General features: G+C 46.8%; 1 protein-coding gene across 2 annotated transcripts in view; it reads right to left on the bottom strand.

Moving 5' to 3' along the window:
- The window catches only part of GRIN2A (glutamate ionotropic receptor NMDA type subunit 2A), a 440082-nt gene that overhangs the window by 31999 nt on the left and 391660 nt on the right, over nt 1–16423 (bottom strand). For both annotated transcript variants that reach the window (XM_068968089.1, XM_068968090.1), the window contains one exon: nt 6263–6450. In XM_068968089.1, the coding sequence (XP_068824190.1) occupies nt 6263–6450 (188 nt within the window). The remainder of the gene's footprint in view (nt 1–6262; nt 6451–16423) is intronic.

The raw sequence follows: 16423 nt of genomic DNA, 5'->3' as shown, positions 1-16423 counted from the left end.
GGATGATACCTGGGACCCAGCAATTATTTGTTGGCTGTTGGATAAGCTAATGAATGGGGCTTTGGGAACTCTGGCCCATCCTAATCTCTGTCTAAATCTTACTTGTTTTCTTTATGACTTATTCTATATTTTCATTCTTCTACTAAAAAATAAGATATCTCATATTTCTCCTCGACTACTCTCTCATCTTACTCAAGACACCAACGTGTGTGTGTGTGTGTATGTGTGTGTGTGTCTGTAGGCTTCCCAGGTGGTGTGTGTGGTAAGGAATCCACCTGCCAATGCAGGAGACCCAAGAGATGCCAGTTCGATTGCTGAGTTTGGATGATTCCCTGGAGTAGGAAATGTCAACCTGCTCCAGTATTCTTGCCTGGAAAATTCCATGGATAGAGGAGCCTGGTGGCCTATAGTTCATGGGGCCACAAAGAGTTGCACACAACTGAGCAACTGAGCCCATACATATATAAACATGAATATATGGTATATATTAACATATATACATGAATTATTACAAATATGTTCATATTTTGAAATTAGACATTTTAATTCCACCCATTGCCAACCAACTGGATGGTAAGCTCCTTGAAGGAAGGATTTCTTTCTGGAATCTCAGTGCCTAGGAACGTGCGTTTCTCAGTAAACAATGGGTATTGGTGATAGATGCTGAAAAGTATCTTTGAGTGTCCCCAAGTGAACCCCCAGGTGGCGCTAGTGGTAAAGAACCCACCTGCCAATGCAGGAGACATAAGAGATGCGGGTTTGGTCCCTGGGTCAGGAAGATCCCCTGGAGAAGGGCATGGCCACCCATTCTAGCACTTTTGCCTGGAGAATCCCATAGGCAGAGGAGCTGCGGGTTACAGTCCACGGGGTTGCACAGAGTTGGACACGACCGAAGCAACTTAGCACGCCTGCACACATGCAGGTGCACGCCACTCTTTCAGAAAGGACCCAACAGTCAGACAGGAAAAGGAGGGTAAGGTCTTACTGGGATCCTGTGTATCTCTTACGGGAGATTGGCAGGCCCTTTCCTAGGGAAATGCTTGGTAGGCTTCACATAAGAGGTTCCCCCAATAACCAAACACTCTACTCAAAAGGTTATATTTACACAGCTCATTAGGAAAATTTTTTATACTTTTGACACTCATTAGACTCGTAATCGTCCACCGAAGCTACTCTATAACAAGAGATAAACACTCCATTCCAGGGGATGAATAATAATTAGGGACCGCTCAGCACTGTGCTCTTTCCAGGTCTAATTTTGGAGTATAATTAATCCTGCCGAAGCTGCATAAGATAAGTGAAATATTTATGCAGCTGTGTTAATTCATGTATTTACTCCTAGAGAGACATTCAGAATTGGACGTCGCTTTCCGGGAAGATTATCTCAAGACGCCCCCTGGAGCCACGTCATTTTCTCTCCCGTGGCTTGGCCTCCAGATGGTCTCCGAAGATGAAGCTGTGAAGACACATCCCCCAATCCAGACAGTCTGACCAGGAAAGCCCTGGACTGGGACAGAAAATGCCTCTAAGAATCTAGACACTCTGTTAAAACAGGGAACACCTCTTTGGTTTAACTGGATGCCTCTACTAAACGTTTGTTTATTTGCCACAGAGGGGAGGTTTCTGTTCAGAACGGCATTTCCATGATGCTAACTTGACCATATTATCACCAATATGACACTAAAAATGCTTTTTTGAATCCTTGAGCTGTGGATGGACAACAATAATGTGGGGGGGGTGGGGAGGGGAGGAAGAGAGGAGGAAGGGGAGGGGGACAATGATGATGGTGGTGGTGGTGATGATGGCATTTACTGAATCATTTCTATTTCCAGGTGGCTGTTTAAATATAACTTTTCATTTTATCTTCATGACAACCTTATCTGGTAAATATTTCTGTACTCAACTGCAGATGAATAAACTGAGGCTAAAAAAATTGACCTTTTCACAGAAGCATTTGGAAATGGGACAATAGATAATCATCCAATATACACTAAATTACTTCTTCTTCAAGGGTCTATGGGCTTCCCAGATGGTGCTAGTGGTAAAGACCCTGTCTGCCCAGGCAGGAGATGCTGGTTTGATCCCGGGGTCAGGATGATCCCCTGGAGTAGGAAATGGCAACCCACTGCAGCATTCTTGCCTGGGAAATCCCACGGACAGAGGAGCCTGGTGGGCTGCAGTCCATGGGGTTGCAAAGAATCAGATACGACTGAGTGTGCAAGAGCACACACATACGCATGTACACACACAGGTATCCATACATCTCAAGCATCTAATTAGCAAACTTTGATGGGCATTCTGGAGAATTAAATGAAACAAAAGTCTGAAATGACTGACCCTCATCAACAGTAAGTCCCCTTGAAGAAGAGGCTTCGCCACTTACTCACTAACAAATGATAAGCCTGTGGAGATGCTGTTTCATTCTCCGCAAAATCATCAAAGGCAATATTTAACTTTATAAAGTCGTGATGAATATTCAATTAAAGAACACATGTAACACATCCGGTGTGGTGATTGGCATATCCTATTCCCCAAATATGTTGCTATTTCATAAAAGATGCCGCAGAAGTGACAGCAGTGGTAGGTAGGTGTAGAGTTAGAACCGACAGATTTGACAGCTACCCATCATATTTAGAAGTTTCCTGTCAAATGAAATACATCCTGACACTATCCATTCATCCATGTGTGTAGGTATTCATCCAGTCCTCCAATGACCAGTTACTTGTTATGTTCAAGATTCTGTGGGTTTAACTGCTGGAAACGAAACCCTCGTCAGCAGGGTAGTTCACACCACAGGGAGGTGCTTAGGTGACCACCGTGGCAGATGGATGCGTCACTCCCCTGTGCACACACTCCTGGTCGTCTGACTCCAAAACTCCTCTTTAACAAGGCCGAGCATACTCCAGAGCAGCGGTCCCAACCATTTTGGCACCAGGGACCAGTTTCACAGAAGACAATCTTTCTGTGGATGGGGGGTGGGAAATGGTTTCGGGATCACTCGAGCACATTAAATCTATTGCGCATTTTATTTCTATTGTGATTACATCAGCTCCACCTCAGATCATCACTAGACCCCAGAGGTTGGCACCCCTGCTCCAGAGTATACTCTGGGCTTGGCCATAGGACTTGCTTTGGACAGAAGGGTGTTAGCAGATGCGAATGTGGCAAAGGCAGCCAACAAGGACCTACTGTAGAGCACAGGGAACTCTGCTCAGTATTTGAAAGTCTTAGCCGCTCAGTCGTCTCTGACTCTTGGCAACACCAAGAACTATAGCCCCCCAGGCTCCTCTGTCCATGGAACGCTCCAGGCAAGCATACTGGAGTGGGTTGCCATTCCCTTCTCCAGGGGATCTTCCTAACTCAGGGACTGATCCAGGGTCTCCTCGCATTGCAAGCAGATTCTTTACCGTCTGAGCCACCAGGGAAGCCCAAGCAATATTATGCAACAACCTACATGGGAAAAGAATTCAAAAACGAATAGACACGTGTATCTGTAGAACCGAATCACTCTGCTATACACCTGAAACTCACAGGGCTCTGCTGACCCGACTATGTGCTGTGCTGTATTGCGCTCAGGCGCTTTAGTCGTGTCCGACTCTTTGTGACCCCATGGACTGTAGCCCTCCAGGCTCCTCTGTCCGTGGGATTCTGCAGGCCAGAATCTGGAGTGGGTAGCCGTTCCCTCCTCCAGATCTTCCCAACCCAAAGATCAAACCTAGATCTCCTGCATTGTAGGCAGATTCTTTACCTTCTGAGACACCAAGGAAGCCCATGAATACTGGAGTGGGTTGCCATGCCCTCTTCCAGGGGATCTTCCCGACCCAGGAACAGAGCTCATATCTCCAGCGGCTCCTGCACTGCAGGCAGGTACTGCAACTATACTCCCATATAAAAGAAAAAACTTAAAAAAAGAAAGCTGAGACTTGAAATGTGCCTGCACAGGTGGGTGTTTTCTCCTGTGCCTCCAACACAGCCAGGAAAAGAGCTTCTCCCAGCTAGCTGCTGCCCTTTCAGCCTGAGACCCAGAATAAACACGGATGGAACAAAGACCACAGAGATGATCCCTGGGCTTGCAGCAGGAGGTGGAGCCACCATGGCCCAAGGCAAGCTTTCCCACTCAACCTGTGCTCCCACGAGCAGAATAAATGTCATGTTCTTCCAAGATGTCACAGCGATAACTGGGCAACACAGCTACACGTCACTAGGACACAGCAGAGGACATGGGTGTTGATCTGATTGAAAGGTACCAATGCCCTAGAGAGAATCCAAAGATTCAGATGCTCTCATTTGGGAGTTAAATATAAAACACATTTAGGTTTCTTGATGACACTGTGAGAACCTAAGGTTTAAATCTGGGAGTAGAGGGTGTAAGGCATTATGCCCTTTGCTCAAGTTTATACCAACCATACACACAAACCTCTGCCTCTTTCAGCACTGTGTTTGGCCACAGTAGTTGACGGACCATCCTCCCCAGCCCTGGACAAGAGCAGCATGTTTGGGCATGTGTGCATGCTCAGTCTCTTCAGTTGTGTCTGACTCCTTGTGATCCTATCGATTGTAGCCCACCAGGCTCCTCTGTGCATGGGATTCTCCAGGCAAGAATACTGGAGTAAGTTGCCATCTCCTACTCCAGGGGATCTTCCTGACCCAGGGATCAAACCCAAGGTTCTTCTATCTCCCTCATTGACAGGCGGGTTCTTTATTTCTAGTGCCACCTGGGAAGCCCTGTATTTTCTGGAACTGTCTCCAAATATAGCCTCCGCCCATTCTTGAATGCAGCTTCTGACCTATGCCCTGAACTTCTGTTTCCTACTCATACGTACTCGTTTTTAGGGTTCACCTGCCATCTCTGCTGCTTTTGCTTTTCCCATCTCAGTGTTCGCAAGTCCAAGGGGAACCAGCATGCCATATGAGCCAGGACAGGATTCTAAAACCATGTCCTGGAGCAATTAGCTATGTTAAAATCCCCAACTAAAAGCAGAGATGGACAGAAGGAAATGCTGCTGGAGAGAGTCAGTCCAGTTAGCTGGAAGCTCCAGAAACACCCTCATTCCATTAGACTGCAAGCCCATGAGGGTGGAAGTGGCCTTTTTTCAGGATAGGCAGCCAAGGGGCGGATTGTAGTGGAAACCCATGGGATTTCTGCAAACTCTTCCCTGTATAGCAATCACCTCTCCTTCATCTCCCCATAGGAAAATAGTAGGAACTCTCATGTTAGGACAACGTAACCCTACCCTTTATTCACTCCTGAGGGGTCCAGGAAAGAGCCTTTGACCCAAAATCGATCAGGAATCCTTCCTCTGGAATTGGAAATTTAGAATTTGGAAAATAGAGACTGGGACTAGTTGTGTGATATCACTGCTCTAGAAATAGTGATGGACAGGGGAGCCTGGTGTGCTGCAGTCCACAGGGTCTCAAAGGGTCAGACCCTGAGCGTGACTATGCTCAGAGACTTAGCAACTGAACAGCAAGTGCTCTAGAGCAGAGCTTTCCCCTTAGCCCTGATACTATAAATGCGTGAAAGTCAAAGCTGCTCAGGCGTGTCTGACTCTTTGAGACCCAATAGACTATAGTTCACCAGGCTCCTCTGTCCATGGGACTCTCCAGGCAAGAACACTGGAGTGGGTCGCCATGCCCTCCTCCAAGGGATCTTCCCGACCCAGGGATCCAACCTGGGTCCCCTGTGTTGCAGGCAGATTCTTTACTGTATGCTTGGGGTCAGATAGTTCTATGTTTTGAGATTTTTTTTTGGAGGGGGGGCTATCCTGAGCATTGAAAGATGCCAGCATCCTTTACCCCTGGCCTCTACCCACCAAAAGCTGGTATCAAATAACCTCCTTGTCATGACAATCAAAAATATCTCTAGATGCAGCCAAATATCCCCCAAGGGATGAAATCCCTGCCCTGCACTGAGAAGCACTCCTTCAGAGAGAGGGACCCATGAATTCCTGCTGTTGAGGTCCCAGGGCTGCCCTGGTTCCTGTTTTTCCCTCTGAACTTATTTGCTCAACTCCTTCCTGAATTCACTGAGATAGATACTTAAGCATCCTTAAAATAAACTCCTTTAAATTGACTTAGTTGTCCATAACTGATTTCCATTATAAGCAACCTAAAGAACCGTGGTACCATGTGGTCAGCACTCAGTAAATACTTATAGTGAGCCAAGTCATTACCCAAAGATCCACTGGAAAGCCAGTTAGGAAGCAGAGGGTGTGAGGGTCTCCAGTCCCCCGGAAGTAGGGGAAGTCAACCAGAGTCTTACCATCACCCACAAACTGGAGCAGGGCCAGGTCAATCTGCCTCTTCCATGGTGAACCCTTCTGGAGGGCGATCCCATAACCAGTGGTAGCAAAGATGTACCCACTCCCAATGGTCACCAGCTTGCAGCCTTCGTCCCTCCCAGCCTTGTAATTCAAGACGGCAGCGTCGTAGATGAAAGCATCCAGTTTCCTGCAACGACAAGAAGCCAGAGAGTCAAGGTGATGGTGGGGTACCATCTTGGGGCCCATCTCCCAAGGCCTGATCCAGCATTGCACACTTCCCTATCACCCAGGAGATGATGACTCATGACTGCTCCATCCCGTCATCATAAAAGGATCTATTTTTAATGAGGAGATAAAAGCCAAAACCTTTTCTCTCCGAGTTACAAGAGGCAGCTAAATAAAGACATGAAGAATCATTACGCCCAAGTGAGTAAACAGTTGAGTTTGCTGGTTGCTAAGTGTTTGCCATCAGCACTCCCAACAGTGTAGAATGGTGGCCTATTTAGAGAGGTTTGCGTTGGAACAAAACAAACCATTAACGGACAGGAGAATTTGGTGGCTGCATGTAGGAAGCAGAGACTAAACAGGAATGATGCCCCTTTCTGCACAAAGAGACAAGTTTACTATTCATTTCTATTACAAAAATTATTACATCATAATTTTTAGAAGCCCAAATAATGTAGAAAATATTAAGAATGCAGTTAAAATTGCCTATAGTTCTGTAACTCAGAGGCAATCTCTGTTAATGTATTTGCGAACAAACTTCCGAATTTTGTATGCATTTGCAAACACACACACACATACACACGTCTTTGAAAACAGGGGCTAGTACTTCTTTTGTAAAGACACTATAATAAATAGTTTAGGCTTAGTCTCTGATGCAACTACTCAACTCTGCTGCTGTAGCATGTTATAGGCCGAATTGTGCTTTCTCAAAATCCATATGTTGAAGTCCCAAGCCCCAGTGTCTCTGAATATGCACTTATTTGGAGATGGGGTCATTGAAGATGAGATTAATTGAGGCGAGGTTACACTGGAGCAAGGTGGGCTCCTAACCCAATACCACTGGTGTCCTGATAAAAAGAAGGAATTTGGAGAGAACAAACTTATGTTGCCAGGGGAAAGAATGGGGAGAAGGGAAAGTTAGGGAGCTTGGAGTGTGCATGGACACACTGCTCTATTTTAAGTGAATAGCCAACAAGGACCTACAGTGTAGCACAGGGAACTCTTCTAGATGTTACGTGGCAGCCTGGATTGGGGGGGAGTTTGGGAAAGAATGTGTGTTAGAGGTTCAGTTGTGTTGGAGTTTTTGCAACCCCATGGACTGTAGCCCACCAGGCTCCTCTGTCCACAGGATTTCCCAGGAAAGAACACTGGAGTGGGTTGTCATTCCCTTCTCCAGGGGCTCTTCCCAATGCAGGGATCTGATCCCTGCATTGAGGGTGGATTCCTTACCATCTGAGCCACCAGGGGAGAATCAGTTCAGTCAGTCAGTTCAGTCTCTCAGTTGTGTCTGACTCTTTGCGACCCCATGAATCGCGGCACGCCAGGCCTCCCTGTCCATCACCAACTCCCGGAGTTTACCCAAACTCATTTCCATCAAGTTGGTGACGCCATCCAGTCATCTCATCCTCTGTCGTCCCCTTCTCCTCCTGCCCCCAATCCCTCCCAGCATCAGGGTTTTTTCCAATGAGTCAACTCTTCGCATGAGGTGGCCAAAGTATTGGAGTTTCAGCTTCAGCATCAGTCCTTCCAATGAACACCCAGGGGAGACTGAGTACCTGGCTATCCACCTGAAACTATTACAATATCGTTGATCGGTTAGACACCAGTACAAAATAAAAAGCTTTTAAAAAGTAAAAAGAAGGAATTTGGACACAGACGTGCTCACAGAGAGGCTGTCAAGGGAAGGTTGGAGTTATGCTGCCACAAGCCTAGGAACCACCAGAGGCCAGAAGACCCTTCTGGTGCCTTCGGAGGGGCCATAGCCCTATGGATAACCTTGATCTTGGCCTTCCAGGCTCCTGAAATATGAGACAAAAAAGAATTCCTATTGCTTAAGCTTCTCAGTTTGTGATGCTTTGTTATCAAAATCCTAGGAAACTATACATAGTATGAAAGCAGCCATTGATAATACATAATTGAAGGAGTTCAACTCTGTCCCAATAAAAGGTTATTTACACGAAATAGCCTGGCCCATGGGGCATTAGTTTGCCAACACTGTTTCACTCTCCAAAATATAACGATGCCATGCAAACCATTTTACCAATGGCTTTCTTCTCTTATTTCATCCCACACAGTGAATGTGCTTCTATGTCAATAAACAGAGCACTCTTTTTAATTTTTTGGTACATTTATTTTTATTGAGGTATAACTTATATGAAATAAAGCGCTAGATAAATTTTTACATATGTGTACATCCTTGAAATCATCACACACATCAAGATAGCAACATCACCATCATCTCAAAAGTTCTGTTTGCCTCTCCCAGTCAGCACCCTCCAAAAAGCAAGCATCCAGTAATCTTCTCAAAGATATTGTTGCTTCTGTTTAGTTGCTAAGTCACGTACAACTCTTTCTGACCCTATGTAGACTGCAGCATGCCAGGCTCCTCTGTCCTCCACTGTCTCCCGCAGATTGCTCAAATTTATGTCCATTGAGTCTATGGACTCAGTGCTATCTAACCATCTCATCCTCTGCCGGCCTCTTCTTTTGCCTTTGATCTTTCCCAGCATCAGGGTCTTTTCGAATGAGTTGGCTCTTCACATCAGGTGGCCAGAGTATTGGAGCTTCAGCATCAGTCCTTCCAATGAATATTCAGGTTTGATTTCCTTTAGGATGGACTGGTTTGATCTCCTTGCTATTCAAGGACTCTCAAGAGTCTTCTACAACACCGCAGTTCAAAAGCATCAGTTCTTTGGTATCTAGCCCTCTTTATGGACCAACTCTCACATCTGTACATGCCTACTGGAAAAACCATAGCTTCGACCACACGGACCTTTGTTGGCCAAGTGACGTCTCTGCTTTTCAATACCCTGTCTAGCTTTTGTTGTGGACTGCATTTTGTCAGAACTCTTCACAGTGGAAGGACTGATGTTGAAGCTGAAACTCCAATACTTTGGCCACCTGATATGAAGAACTGACTCATTTGAAAAGACCCTGTTGCTTGGAAAGATTGAAGGCAGGAGGAGAAGGGGACAACAGAGGATGAGATGGTTGGATGGCATCACTGACTCAATGGACATGAGTTTGGGTAAACTCCAGGAGTTGGTGATAGACAGGGAGACCCAGCGTGCTGCAGTCCATAGGGTCGCAAAGAGTCGGACATGATGGAGCAAATGAACTAAACTGAACTGAGCTTCACTGTGACCCATCCATCTTGGGTGGCCCTTCATGGCAAGGGCTATGGCTTCTTTGAGTTCCACAGGCCCCTTCACCATGACAAGGCTGTGATTGATGAAGGGGTTCAAAGACATGGCTGTGCTTAATTCATGATCTACATACCTATTAATGGGCATGTATGTTTTTTCCAATTTTTTAAGTTATTTAAGAAGGCTGAAATGATCAATCACCCTTGAAAACAGGGATGGAAGTATAAACTCTAAAGTAATAAGAAAAGTCAGTTGAGGAGTGCTCAACTTCCTGACACTTTTCAGCTTTACTGCTCTTCTCTCCTTAACAAGAAGACATAAAACAGTGAAGCAAAGAAAAATGTAAGTGGCAGCAAGAGCATGTAAAATGCTGCGTCCGCCCAGAGACAAGTGCGGAAGGGCTCCCTGTGGGAACAAAATGATTTGGAAGGTTTGCAGCTACGTTCTTCATTTTAATTTGTTTGTTTCTTTAATGGCTAGAGATGGGGCCAAACTACAGGACGTGTCTCACTAACAGACTCTGAAGCTTTCATCTCAGGGCTGTAGGGTTGGAGACTCGGTTTTATACTCTGAGACTATTAAAAGGGCATCAGATGATCTAAGCGGAAGAGTGGGAAAAACTGGGTGTCATCAACGGTGATGATGAACACAACTGACAAACCAAGAGGAAGCAGCCTTTCTGGAGAGCCAGCAATGCTACTGTGGTTCAGGTGCTCGGTTGCGTCCGACTCTTTGTGACCCCATGGACTGCAGCACGGCAGGTCTCCCTGTCCACCATCTCCCAGAGTTTGCTCAAACTCATGTCCATTGAGTCAATGATGTCATTCAACCATCTCATCCTCTGTTGCCCTCCTCTCCTCCTGCCATCAATCTTTCCCAGCATCAGAGTCTTTTCTAATGAGTTGGCTTCTCCCATCAGGTGGCCAGAGTGTTGGAGCTTCAGCTTCAGGATCAGTCCTTCCAATGAATATTCAGGACTGATTTCCTTTAGAATGGACTGACTTGATCTCCTTGCAGTCCAAGGGACTCACTCTCAAGAGTTCGCCAACACCACAGTTTGAAAGCATCAATTCTTCACTGCTCAGCCTTCTTTATGGTCCAGAACGTGGACCATACAGTCCAACTCTCACATCTGCACATGACTACTGGGAAAACCATAGTTTTGACTATATGGACCTTTGTCAGAAAAGTAATGTCTCTGCTTTTTAATATCTGTCTAGCTTTGTCATGGCTTTTCTTCCAAGGAGCATGTGTCTTTTAATTTCATGGCTGCAGGCACCATCTGCAGTGATTTTGGAGCCCAAGAAAATAAAGTCTGCCTCTGTTTCCACTGTTTCCCCACCTATTTGCCATGAATTGATGGAACCAGGTGCCATGAATTGATGGAACCAGGTGCCATGATCTTAGTTTTTTGAATGTTGAGGTTTAAGCCAACTTTTTCACTCTCCTCTTTCACCTTTCTCAAGAGGCTCTTTAGCTCCTCTTCACTTTCTGCCATAAGGGTGGTGTCATCTGTGTATCTGAGGTTATTGATATTTCTCCCGGCAATCTTGATTCCAGCTTGTCCTTCATCCAACCCAGCATATTGCATGATGTACTCTGCATAGAAGTTAAATAAGCAGGGTGACAATATACAGCTTTGATGTACTTGTTTCCCAGTGTTGAACCAGTCTGTTGTTCCATGTCCAGTTCTAATTGTTGCTTCTTGACCTGCATACAGGTTTCTCTGAGACCCATGGATGTTGTGGGGGCGGGGGGTGTAGTTGTTAAAGGCTGATTTGTGCATGATGGCAGGAGGGCTTGTAACAGGAGCCGTGGAGGGTGGGAGGGATCTATGTGCTTTGCCTGCATTTGGATGACAGCATCACCTCAGGAAAGTCACTTCCTTCTTTTGCACTGCTGGTTTGTCATCTGTGAGATGAGGTTGACACTGTGGTCCTGTGGAACTGTGGAATTCTACAGTTCTGAAACCTGAGTCATCTCTGTCACTCCGAATAGGGAAACTGAGACTCAGGATAACATGTGTCCTGGGGTCTTTGGGACAAACGGATGGCATGTATCGTCTTAATGAAAGTGGAGTGCTTGCAACTCCAACGCTTTATGTTGCCACGGGGATGCTAAGAACCTGGGTTTTATTGAAACTTTCTAAGACTCACCCATCTCTCTGACCTCAGTTCCTCAAAAAGCAAACACAAATAAACGCCTAGGTGTGTACGAGGGTATTCATATATTAAGGCCATTTGTTGGTATTCATGGGGTGAAAGTCCTCCCCATCCTGCTAACCCACCACATGCTGAAACATTTCTGGAATGGAAATTAAATCTGTACCTGGCCCCCGTATGAGAGCTGTCCAAGAGCTGTTTAAATTTGTATTTTATGGAGAGGCACAGATTTCTGCAAATCATTACCATATTTCATGACAAGTCTTGAGCTAAGCAAAAAAACAGCTGGATAAGTGCAAAGAAAAAGGGGAAGTTTACTTGGAAAACGAAGCTTGCAAAAGCAAGATATCATCAAGTCAGAGGGAGGACACCTGCAAAAGACACAGTTATTCTGAGCAAAGTGATCACACTTGGGCACCTCTGGGTGGACTGGCACCGGTACCCTCAGAGGTCTCGGGGCCACGTCAGAACCAAAGTGAGGACAACATGTGAAGGAAACCACAGGGCTATGTGACTTTGATTTCTGTCCCTCATGGAGGATTCTAGAGAGCTGGAGTCAAAATGCATTGGTCACAGATACCTGCATGTTCAAGAACATCTGAGGGCTTACACAGAACCCCCGATAGACATGGCCACTGTTTGTACAACGCTTGACAAAAACACACAGTCATTTTACATGCATTGTCTCAGTGGGGCCTCACAAATGCCCTGGAGGGAGATTTATTATTATTATTTATTTTATTTTCTTGTGTTGTTTATGAGCAGATGAGATTTCAAGAGGCTAAGGAATTGTGGTGCTGGAGAAAGCCTGAGAGTCCCCTGGACAGCAAGGAGATCAAACCACTCAGTTCTAAGGGAAATTGACACTGAATATTCACTGGAAGGACTGATGCTGAAGCTGAACCTCCAATACTCTGGACACCTGATGGGAAGAGCTGACTCATTGGAAAAGACCCTGATGCTGGGAAAGATTGAGGGCAGGAGGAGAAGGGGGCAGCAGAGGATGAGATGGTTGGATGGCATCACTGACTCAATGGACATGAACTTGGGTGAACTCCGGGAGATGGTGAGGGACAGAGAGGTCTGGCATGCTACAGTCCACGGGGTTACAAAATGTAGGACACAACTTAGTGACTGAACAGCAACGAAAGACTGCTTGAAGCTCACCAGCAGTATCTCCAAACTTTGTACAGGAAGTTCCCTACAAAGGAACCTTCAAGTACGAACTTTCAAAGATGCTAACATGCATTCCATCAATGTTAAGCATGAGTGAAATTGCAGCTTACCCTCCATCTCCTATCGCTCAATATCCTTCAGCTCTGCCATCTCCCACCTCCTTTCTCCCCTCCAGTCAGCGACTCTTCTTGCCTGTTTGCTCCATGCCAGCCCCTGTATGCCAGCCCTGTTGTATTGAACTACTGAACTTTTCAAGGTACTGTAACATTAAAAATGCTTTCTCTATTTTTTGTGCCTGTTTTTTAATGTATTATTTGCATGAATAGTATTATAAACCTATTATAGTACAGTACAATATAGCTGACATGTTAGTTGGGTGCCTAAGCTAACTCTGTTGGACTCAGGAGCAAACTGGACTTACGAACGCACTCTCAGAATGGAACTCAATTGTACGTAGGGGACTTACTGCACACACACTCTCTATAGCAGCACTGTCCAGGAGAACTTTCTACAGTGATGGAAATACTCCAAATCTGTGCTATGACTATCGAGCACTTCACATGCAGTTACTGCAACTGAGGACCCGAGGTGTCCATTTTATTTTGTTTCATTAAATCAGATTCCAGTATAAATGGCCATACGTGGTCAGGGGCTGCAGAAGTGGCTCCCAGTGGGCGGGGGAGGTGGGGCCCTGCCTCTCCTGACTCCAACTCAGAGACCTGTGCCTTTGATCTCCTTCCCACTGAAGGGAAAATGTTCCCGTTGTTAAAAAGAAAAGATGTAAAACTCGCTGACGTCCTCCAGCTCGGGCTTTGTGGTCAAAGCCTTTGAACAAGGCCCCTGTGTTTCTCAGCCTTCTTCTTCCCCCTGTAAAGCGGGGCAGACATGAGCTGCCCTCAGAAGGCCACTGGGAATAAAGGGAGGTTATGTAAGGAGATGTGCGTGCAGGGCCAACACTGGTGGATCCCTCTGCATTCAGATTTTCCAGCAGAGGGGCTTACAACATTCATGCATTGTGCAGGACAAACCTGGTCCTGAATACTTTATAGATATTATCTTGTTTCACTTACTTCTTCTAACTGAGTAAAGTAGGATGCACGCCTGCCATCCCTGTGGAATGAGGAAACAGAGGCCCTGAAAGGTAAAGTGAGGGACATGGCAGGCCAGCTTATGTAAGTGTCAGATGGCACTTGGGCTTAACACAGCCTGACGACAAAGGCCATAGACATAACCACTGGGACCACATTATCCATAGACTGCGGAGTAAGTGGAAGCAGCTCTCTTACTTATGAAATTCAGGCTGGGGGTTACAGCTCGACGTGAAGCCCACTGTGATGAAAAAAGGGAAAGGATCAGATCAGAGCCATCCGGGTTTTAAAAGATCTGGTGGGTTGTTCAGTTTCGTCTGTCTCTTTCCCAGGAGATGCTCAGCCATGTGAAGTCTGGAGTCACTTCCAGAGGAGACATCTCTTGCCCCCAACACATCTTAATCGTACTCGTATGGGAGTCGTTTAGGCATACATGGCCATAGGTTCCTGTTGAGGGTGGAGCGTCAGAAAGAGAAGCCCAACTGAGACCAAAAGCGCTGGGGGGATTGGAACTGCGATGGTGGGCGAGAGAGAGGCATGTTAGGCTGCACGGTGGTAACTGGCAGCTCTGGGGATGAAACAACACGGACATTAGAGGCGGGCACTGGTGGAAGAGCCCCTCAGAACGCAGAGCCGTGGCTGGAAGCCTCAGGCCTCACAGGGAGGAGCCGGTCATGTTTTTCTGCTTGGTTTTTTCTTCCCTTGCTTTTTTTTTCTCTTAATTTACTCATTTACTTATTTTTGTGGTGGGTCTTCGTTGCTGCGCAGGCTTTGCTCTGGTTCTGGCGAGTGGGAGCTACTCTTTGCTGCGGTGCACGGGCTTCTCATTGCAGTGGCTTCTCTCCTTGCAGAGCACAGGGACTAGGGCATGCGGGTTTCTGCAGTTGCGCCACGTGGGTTCAGAAGTTGTGGCTCCCGGCTCTAGAGCGCACGGGCTTAGTTGTTCCGCAGCATGTGGGATCTTCCCGGACAAGGGATCAAACCTGAGTCTTCTGCGTTGGCAGGCAGATTCTTTACCACCGAGCTACCAGGGAAGCTTTTCTTTTCCTGCTTTTAAAGCGGAGATGTCTGCAGCCCTGCCATCCCAGCTCCTGCCAATCCACACGGCTGTCACTGGCTCAGTGCTTCTCCCACTTAGGGGTGGGGGAGGCTCAAAGATCCCGTCTGAGAACGATGATGGGGACAGAGTGCCTGCCAGGCCCACCTCTGCTCCCTACAGAAGGGTGAGCTCTTCTGCAAACATTTGTGACAAATGAACCGACACCTCGGCTCACCAGTGCGAGGGCTGGGACACAACCAGAGCCTGAAGAGTCATGCTGTGCGGTGCTGGCTGTGGGACATCCCCACCCCCCGCCAGGCGTCACCGAGGCTGTGTGGGTGCTGTCATCCTCTCCCGTCACCCGCGGTCCTCAAGGAAAGCAAATGATTAAAAATGACAGTGACTCCGAACGAGAGGGGGAAATAAGACCTCCTCTCTGCAGATTTGCAAAGAGCAAAGGAGGACTCTCACGTGGGTCCCATGCTACTTTCACCCAGCGGCTTCCTGCCATTTTTGACAGCTTTGCGGAGCAGCTGCGGCTTCCTCCAGTGTGTAGATCTGACCCTGTTACTTCAGCGGGTCTCTCTTGTAGTTACACGATGGCCTGAACATTCACTCCCGGCCCTAAGACTGTCTGCCAGCCAAGCAGACTTCCCCTTGCAAAATGCGAGACTGTGGCCTCCAGTCACCGCGTGGTTCCTTTGGGGAAAGGGGCTTGTATTGTCAAGGGGCTTGACATTTCCTCATCAAAAGTTTCCGGTTTTAGCTCATCATCTCCTTGTGCATGTTTTCAGAGGCTCTCTGGGGGGTCTTAGCACATTTAAAGGCTAATTATACAGTTAAAGTTAATTATTCATTCATTAACATTCAAGAAGTCTTTAACTTAGACACTGACTTGTTCTGATGAATTAATGGAACCAGAACGTGTGTTGTGTGCGTGTATGTTTTGGAGGTCTAGTGCAAAGCGTTAGTGAGACTTGGGCATTGGATGCTAACTGGTTGTATTTTGGGGTGGGGGTGCTCATCAAAGCCTTCTTAGGAAGAGGAGCACGGCAGTCAGCAGTTCAGGCAGGTCAGCAGGACGAAGTGGGACAGTGGAGGGGGCTCAGGTCTGCCTTGGCCAGCGCTACGGATGAGAGCCAGTCATGGGACCTCTCTGAGCTTTGCTTTTCTCATCTGTAAGGTAGGGAAATAGCAACTCTTTCATGGGACTGGACAGTTCTTGTTTAGTCGTTCAGTTGTGTCTAAATCTTTATGACCCCATGGACCACAGCACGTCAGGCCTCCCTGTCCTTCACCATCTCCCCAAGTTTGCTCAAACTCA

The sequence above is a fragment of the Capricornis sumatraensis genome, chromosome 3, assembly GCF_032405125.1.
Source record: "Capricornis sumatraensis isolate serow.1 chromosome 3, serow.2, whole genome shotgun sequence".
Lineage (NCBI taxonomy): Eukaryota > Metazoa > Chordata > Mammalia > Artiodactyla > Bovidae > Capricornis > Capricornis sumatraensis.
This window is presented reverse-complemented; position numbering and strand designations above follow the sequence as displayed.